Genomic DNA, 16294 nt, shown 5'->3' on the forward strand with positions numbered 1-16294 from the left:
TTTTTTTTTTTTTTTTTTTTTTTTTTTTTTTTTTTAAAAGATTTTATTTATTTGACAGAGAGGGAGAAATAAGAAGCAGGCAGAGAGAGGGGAAACAGGCTCCCTGCTGAGAGAGCCCGATGCAGGACTCGATCTCAGGACCCTGAGATCATGACCTGAGCTGAAGGCAGAGGCTTAACCCACTAAGCCACCCAGGTGCCCTCGAACTGGGGTTCTATTGACTCTGTTGTTCCTCCCTGCTGTTCCCATTTCTCTTTACATGGAGTTTCTAGGCTGCACTAGAACCACTTTCTCCTATATCTCAATTTTTTTTAAGTTTTTTTTTTTTTTTTTAAGTAGTCTCTACACATAACACGGGGCTTGAACCTATAATGGTGAGATCAGTTGGCATGCTCCACTGACTAAGCCAGCCAGGTGCCCCACATTTCACTTTCTTGTCTCTCTTTTTTATCTGGGGCTTATTTGGCTAAATCCCAACCCTGGTGAAAGTGGTTATTTTCTTTTGCATCTGCACCCTAGCAGCTAAACATCAGTAGGGAAAAGCATGCAGGTAATCTGTATTACATAGATTAGGTCAGATGATGATTAAAAACTCAAAATACAGTAGCTTAAATGTGGTGGTTCTCTTCTACATAAAAATCTAGATATGGAAGGTCCAGAATTGGTGATTGTGATGGCTTCATGATCATCAGAGGTCTGGGCTCCTATCTTTTGCTCTGCTGTGTGTGGTCTCCATCCTTAAGGTGGTTCCATGATCCTAGGGGGTTAACTGCAGCCGCCAGGTCCATATTCTAACTGTCAGGAAGGAGGAAGAGGGGGAAAGGGCATGTTCTCTTCCTTTTAGGGCAGTTTATAGGAGTTCTACACACAGTTTATAACACATCATACCAGGCTGCTAAGAAGCTGGGAAGTATGGTCTTCATTCTGAATGATTGGATGTCCAGCTAATAACTGGGAGTTCTGTTAGGAAGAAGAGAAGTATTGGGAGACAAGTAACAGTTTCTGCCACATGAACCCAGCTGCATTCAGTTCAAATTCATGACCATAAAACTCAACCTGAGCCACTCACCGTGGCCCTGAAATCTGATCCTACCCTATTTCCTTAGTAAATTGACTTTCCTACTCTTTCTCCTTAAATCTTTACTCACCTATTGAAACCCTAGTCTCAGCTGATGTCTTTGTCTCCTATTTCATGGAGAAAAGCGATACAATCAGATGAAACCTCATTGTCTCATCTTTATTTCCACCAGCTCACTCAGGTCCCTGCCCATACATGCTGTTCACTCACACATGGGCCTGTACAGGAGACGTCTTCATGTTCTTTTACACTCTCCCTGATTATGTTCTCTTTTCCATCCCTTTTCATCCTTTCAAGAGATTTGCATTTATATCCTTTCTTGCATCTTAAACTTAAGATGGCCAAAATAGAATGAATTCTTCATTGTAGTTTTCTTCTTTTCAAACGTTCCCCATCTGTATTAAGTGGCACCTTCGGTTGCTCAAGCCAAAAATAAAGGACTCATTGTAGGTACTCACTTTCCTGTGCTCTAGCAGCAGTCCGTCTGTTTTAGCTCACTTATGGAATATATCTTGAACCTGCCTCTTTCTGTCTCCAGACTACCATCATTTCTTGGCTGGGAGATTTTAGCAGTCTTCTCATGATTTTCTGTTGTATTTTATTTTTAAGTATTTTATTTATTTAACAGAGATCACAAGCAGGCAGAGAGGCAGGCAGAGAGATAGAGAGAGGAGGAAGCAGGCTCCCCGCTGAGCAGAGAGCCCAATGTGGGGCTCGTTCCCAGGACCCCGGGATCATGATCTGAGCAGAAGGCAGAGGCTTTAACCCACTGAGCCACCCAGGCACCCTTTCTGTTGTTTTTAAAGATGAATTATTTTATTGAAGCATATCATAAAGGTAGAAAATTGTCCGTATTACACTACTTGATGAATGATCACAAAGTGATCCTACCCCTGTAACTACCACCTGGATCAAGAAATAGAATATTTCTTTTTTTTTTTTTTTTTAAAGATTTTATTTATTTATTTGACAGAGAGAGATCACAAGTAGACAGGCAGGCAGAGAGAGAGAGAGAGAGAGAGGGAAGCAGGCTCCCTGCCGAGCAGAGAGCCCGATAACGGGACTCGATCCCAGGACCCTGAGATCATGACCTGAGCCGAAGGCAGCGGCTTAACCCACTGAGCCACCCAGGCGCCCCCTTTTTTTTTTTTTTTTAAGATTTTATTTATTTATTTAGAATATTTCTTCATGTTCCTACTAGTTACTCTTCTTCCCTATGTCCTAATTTCTTCTTCTTCTTCCTCTTTTTTTTTTTTTTTTTGAGAGCGTGCTAGAGAAGTGTGGGAGGGACAGGGAGAGAGAGACTCCCAAGCAGGCTCAGTGTTCTGCATGGAGCCCAGTGGGTCTCCATCCCACAACCCTGAGATCATGACCTGAGCCAAAATCAAGAGTCAGACGCTCAACCAGCTAAGCCACCTAGCTGCTCCTACATCCTAATCTCTAATGCCATTGCTGGTTTTGCCTATTTTGGTTATAAAATTGAATCATATGACATCTATTTTTGGTGTTTGTCTTCTTTTCCTCAGTCTTATGTTGAGTAGTTCATCTGATTATATTTATCCATGTTATATGAATATACTACAGTTTGTTTATGGCTTATACTATTGATGGCCATTTTGGTTGTTTCCATTTTGGAGCTGTTGTGATGGGATTGCTAAGACTATTCCTGTACATGTGTTTTAGTGCACATACGTGTTCTTTTCTGTTGGGTAAACGGCTTAGAATTGCTGTCTCATTGGGGCGCCTGGGTGGCTCAGTGGGTTAAAGCCTCTGCCTTCGGCTCAGGACATGATCCCAGGGTCCTGGGATCGAGCCCCACATTGGGTTCTCTGCTCAGCAGGGAGCCTGCTTCCTCCTCTCTCTCTCTGCCTGCCTCTCTGCCGACTTGTGATCTCTGTCTGTCAAATAAATAAATAAAAATCTTTAAAAAAAAAAGAATTGCTGTCTCATAAAGTGTATAACAGAACTAGACAAAGTAGTTGTACCATATTGCCCTCCCACCAGCAGTACGTGAGAATTCCAAAGGCTTCATATTTTCCACTTCCATTCTTGCCCTCCTCTAGTCTGTCTGCGCTACAGTAGTGGTCTTTCTAAATCAGGTCACCGACTCCTCTGCTTCAGCCCTACAGTGGATTCTCATTGGAGCCAGCATGAAATGCACGATGTCTTAGGCCTTATATGATCTGTCCCAGCCGCCTTTCCAACTTCATGTCCCCTCTACTCTTCTACACCCTCTTCTCCAGCCTTGGTGGCCTCCTTTTTGCCCCTCAAACCTAGTTCTAGTGTCGGGGACTTTGCATATGTTGTATTGCTTGGGAGGCTCTTGATTTTTATGTGACTGCCACCTTTTTAACCTTCATTTTGTCTCTGAAATGTCACCTCCATGAGATGCCTTCTCTTTAGGGAAGCTAAATAGCAGGTTCCCTTTATCATATTAGCCCATTTTATCTTCATAACTGTTTTCAGTGCCTGAAGTCATCTTTGTTTACATATTTTTGCCTGTCTTCTCCTGAAAGCTCCTTTGGGGGTCACATGCTTTCAGCTTTCAATTAGAGAGAAAAGAGAGCTTTTCTTACCAAATTTTGGCCATAAATATCCTAAGGAAGTATTTGACTGGTATGCCTAGATCACAGCTTACCCCTGGGGTTTAGGAGGGCAGTCAGGGTCAGTGATGGGTAGCTCACACCAGAATGTTATGGCTGGTGCTGCAGAAGAACCGTCTCTCAAGAGAAGGGGGGGAGTTGGTGGTTTGGGACTGAACTATTTTAGACTTCTTAAATTATACGTATTACCATTGTATCAGATGTCTCTTCTTTCCAGGATTGGGGGCACATGGGAACCATGTAGTCTCTGCTGGCTTGTCACCACCTCCATTAGACTCCTCTTGGTGGCCTCTCCTCTGGAGGCTCTACATTCAATGCAGTCCTGGTTACCTCACTTTCTTCTGACTGGTTTTCTTTCAGATCACGTCCACCAGTTCTCAGACGCTTAAAGGACATGTTCTCTGCAGGACCACCCTGAAGGACTCCTCAGCATATTGCTGACCTGAGCGGATGGCCTTAGGGTTGACATGGGCTGTCCTTGCCGACAGGGAAGGAGATATGACTGGTCACTCATATGACTGGTCAAAGCGATAACAAGGCTCTGGAGACAAACTGCAAGTGGTGAAGCAACTGTATGTCAGATGGGAAATGTGTCTCTTTGCTGCTATGTTAACAGCTTTTACAGGCATTAAATTTACGGGAAGTAAAGTGGTCCCTTTGTCTCCACTTTTACTTCATTTTTGCCTTGGTTAGTGTTTCTGGGCTTTCCCCTACAGTCTGTGTTAAGTGTTTTCCAACCCGGTTTTTGCTGTGTACACTGCTAACTTGTTTGATTTTCAGCTCTGGACCCTCTGAGTTAAAGACTAAAGAAGGGGAAGGTGGAGAGAACCATTTGCTTGGGAAAACCTGTCCTACACTTTATTCTCACATTTTACCTGAGGATTTCCCTCATGGGCCTCTTTTTTTTAGCTTGTCAGGTCGTTCATTGCCCTTAGGTCTGACAGCACTTAGAGGATTTTTTTCCTGATTTTATTTTATGGTTTGTTTTTTTTTTGTTTTATTTTTTTTTGGCTTTTATTTTATGTTTTTATTTTAATTCCAGTTAGTTAACTGTTAATTATAGTTGTATATGACTATTAGTTTAAGGTGTACAATATAGTGACTCAGTTAATCAATACTTCCATACATCACCCAGGGCTCATCACAACAAGTACACTCCCTAATCCCCATCACCTGTTTCAGCCATCCCTCCGACTCGTCCCTTCTGGTAACCAGAAGTTCTCTGTAGTTTTTTTTTTTTTTTTTAAGATTTTGTTTATTTATTTGTTTATTGTTTATTTACTTGACAGACAGAGTTCTGTTCTCTGTAGTTAAGAGTGTTTCTTGGGGCACCTCGGTGGCTCAGTGGGTTAAGCCTCTGCGTTCGGCTCAGGTCGTGATCTCAGTCCTGGGATCGAGCCTGCATTGGGCTCTCTGCTCACCGGGGAGCCTGCTTCCTCCTCTCTCTCTGCCTGCCTCTCTGCCTACTTGTGATCTCTCTCTCTGTCAAATAAATTAAAAAAAAAAATTAAAAAAAAAAAGTCTGTTTCTTGATATGCCTCTCTCATTTTTACCCCTTTACTTGTTTTGTTTCTTAAATTCCACATGGGAGTGAAATCATACGGTATTTGTCTTTCTCTGATGGACTTATTTCACTTAGCTTAGCATTGTACTTTCTAGCTCCATCCATGTCATTGCAGATGGCAAGATTTCTTTCTTTTTTAGGGCTGAGCAATATTCCATTGTATATACACACCACATCTCTATCCATTTCTCAGTTGATGGATACTTGGGCTACTTCCAGAACTTGGCTACTGAAAATAATGCTGCTATAAACATAGGGGTGCATGTATCCCTTTGAATTAGTGTTCTTGTAATCACACCTACTAATGTAATTAACTTTTGAGGAAGCTTCATCCTGTTTTTCACAGTGGCAGCCCCAGTTTGCATTCCCACCAACTGTGCACAAGGATTCCTTTTTCTCCACATCCTTGCCAACACCTGTTGTCTTGTATTACTGATTTTAGCCATTCTGACAGGTGTGAGGTGATGCTTTATTGTGGTTTTAATTTGTATTTCCCTGATCAAAAGTGATAAAGAATATCTCTTCATGTGTCTGTTGGCCATCTGTATGCCTTCTTTGGAGAAATGTCTGTCGTGTCTTCTGCCCATTTTTCATTCGATTATTTGTTTTTTGGGTGTTGGGTTTTTTCATTTTTTGTTTTTGTTTTTATTTTTATTTATTTATTTTTTAAAAAGATTTTATTTATTTATTTGACAGACGGAGATCACAAGCAGGCAGAGAGGCAGGCAGAGAGAGAGGAAGGGAAGCAGGCTCCCTGCTGGGAGAGAGCCTGATGCGGGGCTTAAGCCCAGGACCCTGGGATCATGACCTGAGCTGAAGGCAGAGGCATTAACCCACTGAGCCACCCAGGTGCCCTTGTTTTCATTTTAAAAAAAGATTTTATTTCTTTATTTGACAGAGCACAAGCAGGAGGAGTGATAGGCAAAAGGAGAGGGAGAAGGGAGCTGAGCAGGGAGCCTGAAGTGGGGCTTGATCCCAGGACCCTGGGATTATGACCTGAGCCAAAAGCAGACACTTAACCGACTGAACCACCCAGGTGTCCCATGAACGTTGAGTTTTGTAAGTTCTTTACGTATTTTGGATACTAACACTTTATCAGATGTGTCATTTCCAAATATCTTCTCCATAGATTGCCTTTTTTTTTTTTATTGTTTCCCTCACTGTGTAGAAGCTTTTTATTTTGATGTAGTTCTAATAGTTTAGTTTTGCTTTTATTTCCCTTGCCTCAGGAAAGAAGTTGCAACAGCTGATGTCAAGGAAGTTACTGCCTGTGTTTTTTTCTAGGCTTTTCATGGTTTCAGACCTCACATTTTAGGTCTTTAATCCAGTGTAAACTTATTTTTGTGTATGGTATAAGAAAGTGGTCCAGTATTATTCTTTTGCCTGTTGCTGTCCAGTTTTCCCAACGCCATTTGTTGAAGAGACTGTCTTTTTCCTATTGGATATTCTTTACTGCTTTGTCGAAAATGAATTGACCATATAATTGTGGGTTCATTTCTGGGTTTTCTATTTTGTTCTGTTGATCTGTGTGTCTGTTTTGTGCCAGTACCATACTGTTTTGATTACTACAGCTTTGAAACAACTTAACCTCCAGAATTGTGATACCTCTGGCTTTGTTTCTCTTTTTCAAGGTTGCTCTGGCTCTTAAGGGTCTTTTGTGGTTCCATACAAATTTTATGATTGTTTGTTCTAGCTCTGTGAAAAATGTTTTTTTTTTAAGTTTTTATTTATTTATTTGACACAGAGAGAGAGAGATCATAAGTAGGCAGAGAAGCAAGCAGAGAGAGAGGGGGGAAGCTGGCCCCCTGCTGAGCAGAGAGCTGGGATCAGGACCCTGAGATCATGACCTGGGCCAAAGGCAGAAGCTTAACCCACTGAGCCACCCAGGTGCCCCCAAAATGTTGGTATTTTGATGGGGATTGCATTAAATGTGCAGATGCTTTGGGTAGTGTGGACATTTTTTTTTTAAGATTTTATTTATTTATTCGACTGACAGAGATCACAAGTAGGCAGAGAGGCAGGCAGGGAGAGATTGGAGGAAGCAGGCTCTCCGTGGAGCAGAGAGCCCAACTCGGGGCTCGATTCCAGGACCCTGAGATCATGACCTGAGCAGAAGGCAGAGGCTTTAACCCACTGAGCCACCCAGGTGCCCCTAGTGTGGACATTTTAACAATACTTGTTCTTCTAATCCATGAGCATGGAATGTCTTTTCATTTCTTTGTGTCACCTTCAGTTTCTTCCATCAGCATTTTATAGATTTTAGAGTATAGGTCTTTTACCTCTGGTTACGTTTATTCCTAGGTATCTTATTATTTTTGGTGCATTTGTAAATGGGATTGGTTCCTTAATTTCTCTTTCTACTGCTTCATTATTGGTTTATAGAAATGCAACAGATTTCTGTACATCGATTTTTGTGTCTTGCGACTTTACTGAATCTGTTTATCAGTTCTACCAGTTTTTTGATGGAGTCTTTAGGGTTTTCTGTGTAGAGTACCATGTCTTCTGCAAATAGTGAAAGTTTATAGAGAAGCAGTCAAACTGAAGCACAAAGCTGACCCTGCTTCAAGCAATTTTGTTTTTACACTGTTCCTTTCACAAGCAAGCCTTAAAAAAAAAAAAAGACAACTTCCTTTTTCTTCAGCTCCCACACCCCATTTTTCTTAGCAGACTGCAATCTACATTCAATAAAAAGTATATAGTGCTCATTTTTATATGCACGCTTTTAAACTTCCAAGTTCTGAAAATTGTTTACTGGTTATCTCTACTTAAGGAAAAAAAAATAAAACATTTTGGATTAAAAAAAATAGTGAAAGTTTACTTCTTATCAATTTAGATGCCTTTTATTTCTTTTTGTTGCCTGATTACTGTGGCTAGGACTTCCAGTACTGTGTTGAATAAATGTGGTAAGAGTGGACATCCTGACCTGAGGGGAAAAGCTCTTAAGTTTTTCCCTATTGAGGATGATACTTGCTGAGGGTTTTTCCTATGTGGCCTTTATTATGTTGAGGTATGTTCCCTCTAAACCTACTTTGTTGAGGGTTTTTAACGTGAATGGGTGTTGTACTTTATCACATGCTTCTTCTGCATCTGTTGAAATGATCGTATGATTTTTATCCTTTCTTTTATTGATGTGATGTATCACGTTGATTGATTTGTGAATATGGAACCATTCTGGCAACCTAGGAATAAATCTCACTTGATCGTGGTGAATGATTTTTTTTAATGTATTATTGAATTCAGTTTGCTAGTATTTTGTTGAGAATTTTCACATCTGTGTTCATTAAGAATATTGGTCTGCAGCTCTCTTTTTTAATGGTACCTTTATCTGTTTTTGGTATCAGGGTACTAATGCTGGCCTCATGGAATGAATTTGGAAGTTTTCCTTCCTTTTCTGTTTTTTTGGAATAGTTTGAGAATAGGTATTAACTCTTCTTTATTTTTATTTATTTATTAGAGAGAAAGTGAGCAAGTGAGAGAGAAAAAGAGCAGGGGGAGGTGGGGGGAGTGGGAGAAGCAGACTCCCTGGTGATGTGGGCCTCTTCCCCGGCATTCCAGGATCATGATCTGAGCCGAAGGCAGTCATTTAACTGGTTGAGTCACCTAGACACCCCTTAACTCTCCTTTAAATGTTTGGTAGGATTCACCTGTGAAGCCGTCTGATCCTGTGCTTTTGCTTTTTGGGAGTTTTTTGATTACTGATTCAGTTAGCACTTCGAGTTTTTGAAATGTCATTACCTCCTAGTAGGCTCTGAGAACTCACTCTTGGACCATTCACTACCAACATTATGTCATTCTGTGGGTATCATGAAAAAAAATTTAAAAAATGGTAACATAGAATATTTGGAATCAGAGTAACTTCAGTAATTATTTTATTCTTATGTGCCTTGGTTTTCTCATGTGACAAAGGGTAATAAAATGTTTATCTCATATGGAGTTCAGTGAGATTATAACTTGTGAAGAGTGTAGCACTATGAAATAGTGAGTACTCAGCAGATGGGAGTGATCATGGAAAGATTTTGCTTCTAAAACAGACTGTGTATATTAGGGTATGCTGAAGCCTTTATTGTGTGTCTGGTCATGATCTCCTTTAGACCTTTCCACTGACCTGCATGGCAGCCTTTGGGAACTCTTCCTCAGATGCTGGTTTGGCCTGGGAAGATTGGTTTCTGCTCTCAATGTCCATCTGCTGAGGAAAATATTTGTTATGGCTCTTCACCTCAGTTCTTTATTCAAAAACTGTTTTTAAAATTTTAAAATTTGAAATTCGAAGTATGAAGAAGTAAAACATACATATGGTAAATAACTAAAACAATACAATAGGTGTCTATAATTGGTCAGTTTCCCTACTACCACTTTCTCCTAATTTAGTTCCTTTTTATGAAGGCCAGCACTTTCAGAAGGTGGAGGAGGGACAGTAAAGTATCTTCCAAACTGAGAAGGCCTACCTCTGAGCAGGGAGCCTGATGCGGGGCTCGATCCCAGGACCCTGAGATCATGACCTGAGCCAAAGACAGACATTTAACCGACTGAGCCACCCAGGCACCCCTAAGATTTTATTTTTTAAGTAATCTCTACACCCAGTGGGGGGCTTGAACTCATCACTGCAAGGTCAAGAGCTGCATGCTCCACTGACTGAGCCAGCCACGCACCTTTCTCTGGTAATATTTTTTGCTTTAAAATCTACATTGTCTAATATTACTATAGCCACTTTGGCTGAATTCTCCCTTTTTCCCTTTTTATTGAAATGTAATTCAAATCCCAGTAATTTCACCATTTTAAAGTACATGATTATTGGGAATTGTTTGTCATCTGAAATACTGTCTCTCCTAGAGAATGTTCTAGGTGTACTTGAGAAGAATATGTATTTTCTTGTTGGTGGTAGATTCTGTATGTTTGCTATGTCTAGTTGGTTTATAGTGTTTTTCAAACATTCTACTTTCTTGTTTATCTTTTGGGTAATTATTCTTTCCACTGTTGAAAGTAGGATGTTGTGCTCTCTGTTTGTTACTATTGAATTATATATTTCTGCGTTCAGTTCTGTCAGAGTTTGCTACATAACTTCTGGGCTTATTGCATCTACATTTATAATTGTTATAGCATGTTGATAAATTGCCTTTTTATTATTATATAATATCCTTTGTCTCTTGTAACAGCTTTTAAAAAAAATTTTTTTTTTAAGATTTTATTTATTTATTTGACAGAGAGAGAGATCACAAGTAGGCAGAGAGGCAGGCAGAGGGAGAGGGGAAGCAGGCTCCCTGCTGAGCAGAGAGCCCGATGCGGGGCTCAATCCCAGGACCCTGGGATCATGACCTGAGCTGAAGGCAGAGGCTTTAACCCACTGAGCCATCCAGGCTCCCTCTTGTAACAGTTTTTGTTTTAAATTTATTTTCTGGGGGCGCCTGGGTTCCTCAGTCAATTAAGCGGCTGCCTTTAGCTCACTCAGGTCATGATATCGGATCCTGGGAGCGAGCCCTGTGTTGGGCTCTGCACTCAGCAAGAGGTCTGCTTCTCCCTCTCCTCTGCCCGTCCTCCCCCACCCCATTCTCTCTCACAAATGAATAAATAAAATCTTTTTTAAAAAATAAAGTTTATTTTGTGTAATACTAGTATAGTTTTCTTAATTGTGTTTTGGTTACCATTTGAATGAAATACCTTTTTCCATTCCTTCACTTTCAGCTTATTTATGTCTTTGGTTCTTTTTTTTAAAAGATTTTATTTATTTATTTGACAGAGAGAGATCACAAGTAGGCAGAGAGGCAGGCAGAGAGAGAGGAGGAAGCAGGCTCCCTGCTGAGTAGAGAGCCTGATGTGGGGCTTGATCCCAGGAGCCTGAGATCATGAGCTGAAGGCAGAGGCCCAACCCACTGAGCCACCCAGGCGCCCCATGTCTTTGGTTCTAAAAGTGAATTTCTCCTCTGATTGTGCCCATTTCTCAGATTTTCCTTGTTTTTGATGACCTTGACAGTTTTTTATTTTTTCAAGATTTTATTTGTCAGAGAGAGCACAAGCAGGGGGAGCTGCCGGCAGAGCAAGTAGAGGGAAAAGCAGACTACCCTCTGACCAAGGAGCCCCACACAGGGCTCGATCCCAGGAGCCTGGGATTATGACCTGAGCAGAAGGCAGACACTTAACCAACTGAGCCACCCAGGCATCCTGACCTTGACAGTTTTGAGGAGAACTGGTCAGATACTTTGTAGAGTGCCCCTCAATTGGATTTTGTCACTTGTTTTTCTCATGATCAGACTGCAGTTACGTGTTTAGGGGAGGAAGACTACAGAAATAAAGTACCATTCTCATCACATCATAAGGGCACATATGTAATACTATTTATCACTATTCATATTACCCTTGATTACTGATCATATTACCTTGATTACACCTGGCTTGAGGTAGTGTTTGTCAGTTTTCTTGATTGTAAAGTTGCTTTCGCCCCCTTTCCATACTGTTTTCCTGGGAGAAAGGTCACTGTGCCGCTGAGACTTAGCCAGTGGGAAGTATTGCTCCATGTCCATGAAGGTGAAGTAGCTATGTAAATCAGGCTTTTTCTGCACAGGGGCTATGTCTGTTCTCCCCTCATTTATCTGCTGAATAATTTGTTTATATCAGTATAGACTGCTGGATGTTTATTTTATACTTGGGTTATAATCCAGTACCACTCTGTTTATTCTGTTGGTCCTGTTGTTTTCAGCTTTTTGCAGCCCTTTCAGTTGGTTCTTTAACTTTGACATACTTCCATCATTGTGGTTTCCTTGAGTACTTTCTTACTTTCAGCAATTAATAAGATGCTTCAGGGTCATCTTTTATATATTTTCTCTCGTCCTAGAATTAGCCATTTCTCCAAGGGATCCTGATTACTTTTGTAGAGAATGATAATAGAAACCAACATCTGGGTGGTTTGTTGTTACTGTGGGTTAGAAGGCTTTTGTTTTTTCTTTTTTAAGATTTTATTTATTTTAGGGAGAGTGAGCGAGTGAGCAGGGAGAGGAATAGAGGAAGAGGGTGAGGGCAGCCTTTCTGCTGAGTGGGGAGCTGATGTGGGGCTCGATCCCACAACCCTGAGATCACACCCTGAGATCATGACCTGAGCTGAAACCAAGAGTTGGACACTCAACTGACTGAATCACCCAGGTGCCCTGGAAGGTTTTTGCTTCAAATTTTAATTTTTTATTGCTCTCTCAGCTCTCTTAGAGCGGAGTCTGCTGATTTTTAAAGTTCATTTGTTAAGCACCTCTGATGGTAAGAACTCGTGAAATTCAGTCCTTATGCTTTTCAAAGCCAAATGTAACAGGGATTTGTCTTCCCAGTCTTCCTGTGTGGGTTCCCTGTGCCTGGGATGCCTGGTGTGACGGTCTGTTTTTTTCCCCTCGCAGTACCCAGTACCTGCAGCATCGCTCCCTCCCATGGTCAGCCCTGCGGTTCCATTTAGCTCCCCACACCATTTCTCTTTCCTTCTTGCCCTCCTCAGTGTGGCCTCTTTTCTACATTTCCCTGTGGAGAGTCTTTTCTGCCAGTCTTCAGGTAATTTTCTGGGTTATTTACCCTGATGGGTGTTACCTAGTTGTATCTGTGGGATGAGGTGAGGGCAGGGTCCTCCTGCTCCGCCATCTTCCCTGGAAGTCTCTTTTGTTTAGTCCCTGTTTAGAAGTCTCTGTTTGTTTAGAAGTCTCTGTTTCAAATGGAGGTGAGGCATTTAAGTATATTCACAATTTTGTGCAACCACCACCTCTATCTAGTTCTGAAATACTTCTGTCATTCCAGAAGAAAACTCCATACCCATTAAGCAGTTAGGCTCCTTAGCTACTCCCTCCCTTCCTGGTAATTACCATTTTGCATTCTGTTTCTATGGATTTACCCATTTTAAATATTTCTTATATATCGAGTCCTACAATATGTGATGTTTTGTGCGTGGCTTTGTTCACTGAGCATAATCTTTTCAAGGTTGATCTGCATTGTAGCATGTATTAGTACCTCATTCCTTTTTATGGCTGAAGAATATTCCTTCGTGTGTGCATGCATCTGCGTGTGTGCCTGTATGTGTGTACATACAACATGTGTTTATCCATCCATTTATAGTCGAACATTTGAACATCTTAAATGTTGAGTTGTTCAGATGTTTTGGCTGTCGTGAACAGTGTTGCTACAAATAATCATGTACAGCGTTTGTTTGAATGCCTGTTTTCAGTTCTTGTGGGCATATACCTAGGAGTGGAATTACTGGGTCATGTGTAAATTTTGTGTTTCAACTTTCTGAGGGACAGCCAATCTGTTTTCCGCAGAGACTGGACCATTTTTACCTTCCCACTAGCAATGCATGAGGGTTCCAGTTTCTCCATATGCTCACGGTGATGGAAAGGTTTTTAAGTAGGAGCATGTGTTTTATTGAGAGCACTCTGGCTGCCAGGTAGAGACTAGATGGTAGGTGGGAAGGGCGGAAGCAGGGGGACTAGTTGCCCTGGTAAGTGATGATGATGACTTGGACTGGCGTGGTGAGAGAGAAGCAAACAGATGGGCGGGGTGTTCTTAAGGTGGAATCAAAAGGACTTGGTCTGTTGGTGAAGGAGAGGAATCAAGAATGATTCTAGGTCTGGCTAGGGAACCTGAGTGAATTGTATTGCCATTTACTGAGCTGGGATTGACTATGGGAGGTATGGCCTGGGGAGAAATTAAGACCTAAGTTTGGACAAGAGGCTGAAGGTAATAGTGTGATTTGGCCTTTATTTTATAGGGTGCTGCCCTTTGCTGTGAGACAAGCCCAGTATCTAGCTCTTCTTCCCCTACCTGGTCTTTGTGTCCACAATCTGAATTCTTTTGGTTCCAGAACAGACATTGGGCACAAGGCATAGAGTCTTTGCCTGATGTAGAGATCATAGTTGTGTTTTTCAGTATCCCTCTTGCATACTTTTCTGGGGCTCTTTGTATATATTGGTCTCCTGACTGCTTGGCTTAGCTTTCCTCCTCCGGCCACTTGGCATGGCCTGTAATTTCTAAGCTGGAACCCAGATCATTGGTACCCTATTCATGGAATTGCCAGGCTCTCCTGTTCTCTTTTCCAGCCAGCTTTTAGCATTTGGACTCTGCCCCTCATTGTTTAGGAGGAGGTTGGATTCTATCCCCTGTGTGATTTTCATATTGGGCTAAGGGGCAAAAAAGAAAGCACTTGGAGGGCACCTGGGTGGCTCAGTGGGTTAAGCCTCTGCCTTCGGCTCAGGTCATGATCTCAGGGTCCTGGGATCGAGCCCCGCATCAGGCTCTCTGCTCAGCCGGGAGCCTGCTTTCCCTTGATTCTCTCTTTGCCTGCCTGTCTGCCTTCTTGTGATCTGTCAAATAAATAAATAAAATCTTAAAAAAAAAAAAAAAGAAAGAAAGAAAGCACTTGGAATTGGAGAGGAAAGGAAAGAGGGGTAGAAAAGTCTTTTTTTTTTTTTTTTTTTTTTAAGATTTTATTTATTTGTTTGACAGAGAGAGCGCACAAATAGGGGGAGCGGCAGGCAGAGGGAGTAAGGGAGAAACAGGCTCGTTGCTGAGTGGGGAGTCTGATGTGGGCTCAGACCCAGGACCCTGGTATCCTGACATACGCTGAAGGTAGAAGCTTAACGGCTGAGCCACCCAGGTGCCCTGAAAAGTCTTAATCATTGTCAAGATTGTCCTGTAGTGCACAAGATAAATTAACCCTGGGTTTGTTGCCTCATCATTCATACTATTATTTTTATGTCCCTAGTAAATAGTGCTTTTACTAGTCATAAACACAAGACGAAATTCCTGTTTCTATGAATTGAAGACAAAGGAGTCTTTTTTTTTTTTTGCATGAAAACAGGTTAATTATTAAAGAAGTGATTACAGAATGCCAAAAATTGCTGGATTCTTGCTTTTGTTGCACTTGTTAATTCAAGATAATGTTGGTGAGATTCCGAATAATAGTTGGCATGTTCAGAACACTATTCTACTTGGCTTTTTAATGATAAGGATGTCCTTGGCTCAATATTTCTTAGAGAAGTTTTAGAATGCTTTCATTCTGGAAAATTCTCTGGCATCAGGTATGCTGGGTTTAGTTTGCTGCCTGAAGATCATTCTGTGAGGAGATGAAAGACAACTAATTATACTCAAATACATAAGCTGACTATAGGCATGGACTGAGCTAGCCAGTGCACTCTATCCGCCTGCCCACAGTGCTTGCTTCAAGTAAGGAACAAGTCAGGTTAATGGGAGTCCCAGAGGTTATTTCTGGGTGATTGTTGTTTGAACTATTCCAGAAAGATATGGAGAGTGAAGCTCTTGGTAGGTAGAGACCTCCATGTACAGCCAAAGTACACCCCACCTAGAAATAGTAGAGCCAAGAGATGGATTCTGGTATCATCATTTAGGCCCTGAATCAGGCCACTGCTGAAGCTAGTCTCATCCCTGGATGTTCATTGCCTATAATTTTATTGTTGTTGCATAAGCCAGTTCTGGTTGGGCTATCATTGTAGCTGGAACACAGTTGATATTCATCTAATCAAATCCCTTGACTCAAGGCTGACTTCGGGAGGCTAACTGATATGTCCAAGGCCACTCAGAGCCATGGAGTACAGGTGCAGGTAAGAGCAGGAGGCAGAAAACCAACACTGAGGTAGATGCTGATTTACTCTGCTCTATACTCTGGTAGTTGATTTGGCCATAGATCCAGGGAAATTTGGGGGTTAAGTAAAAACATGAATATACAACTTCTGAGATTTGAGCCAAAATGAAAGAAGTTATTTTCCCAGTTGGGTTACATACTTGATAAGCATGTTTATCAAGAATGAAACATCTAAGGGTGATGGAGATTCTGAACTTATTTGCTCTCATATCTTCTCTTGTTCCACTCTCATCATTTACTGTTTTTCTGGTGACAAATTTAAATAAAAATCCTATTCTTTTACCTGTTTCTTAGGAAGCAGGTTCTTTTTGAAATTTTCTCTGGTTTTAAGGTTAGATAGATAGATAGGAAGAAGGAGGGAAATGAGAGTCAGGGTGGCAAAGAGTGAAAGGCTCTAGCATACAGAAGTCAGGGATATGTGGTAGGAGTCT

At 41.4% G+C, this 16294-nt stretch overlaps 1 protein-coding gene across 1 annotated transcript in view; it reads left to right on the forward strand.

Annotated features, from left to right (window-relative positions):
• The window catches only part of CDK5RAP1 (CDK5 regulatory subunit associated protein 1), a 31361-nt gene extending 27171 nt beyond the window's left edge, over nt 1–4190 (forward strand). The window contains 1 exon segment of the mRNA XM_032858883.1: nt 4042–4190. Coding sequence (XP_032714774.1) covers nt 4042–4122 — 81 coding nt within the window. The 3' untranslated portion in view covers nt 4123–4190.
• Nucleotides 4191–16294: the final 12104 nt, after the last annotated feature.

The sequence above is a fragment of the Lontra canadensis genome, unplaced genomic scaffold (assembly GCF_010015895.1).
Source record: "Lontra canadensis isolate GAN:19392208 unplaced genomic scaffold, GSC_riverotter_1.0 scaffold16, whole genome shotgun sequence".
In the NCBI taxonomy this organism is placed as follows: domain Eukaryota; kingdom Metazoa; phylum Chordata; class Mammalia; order Carnivora; family Mustelidae; genus Lontra; species Lontra canadensis.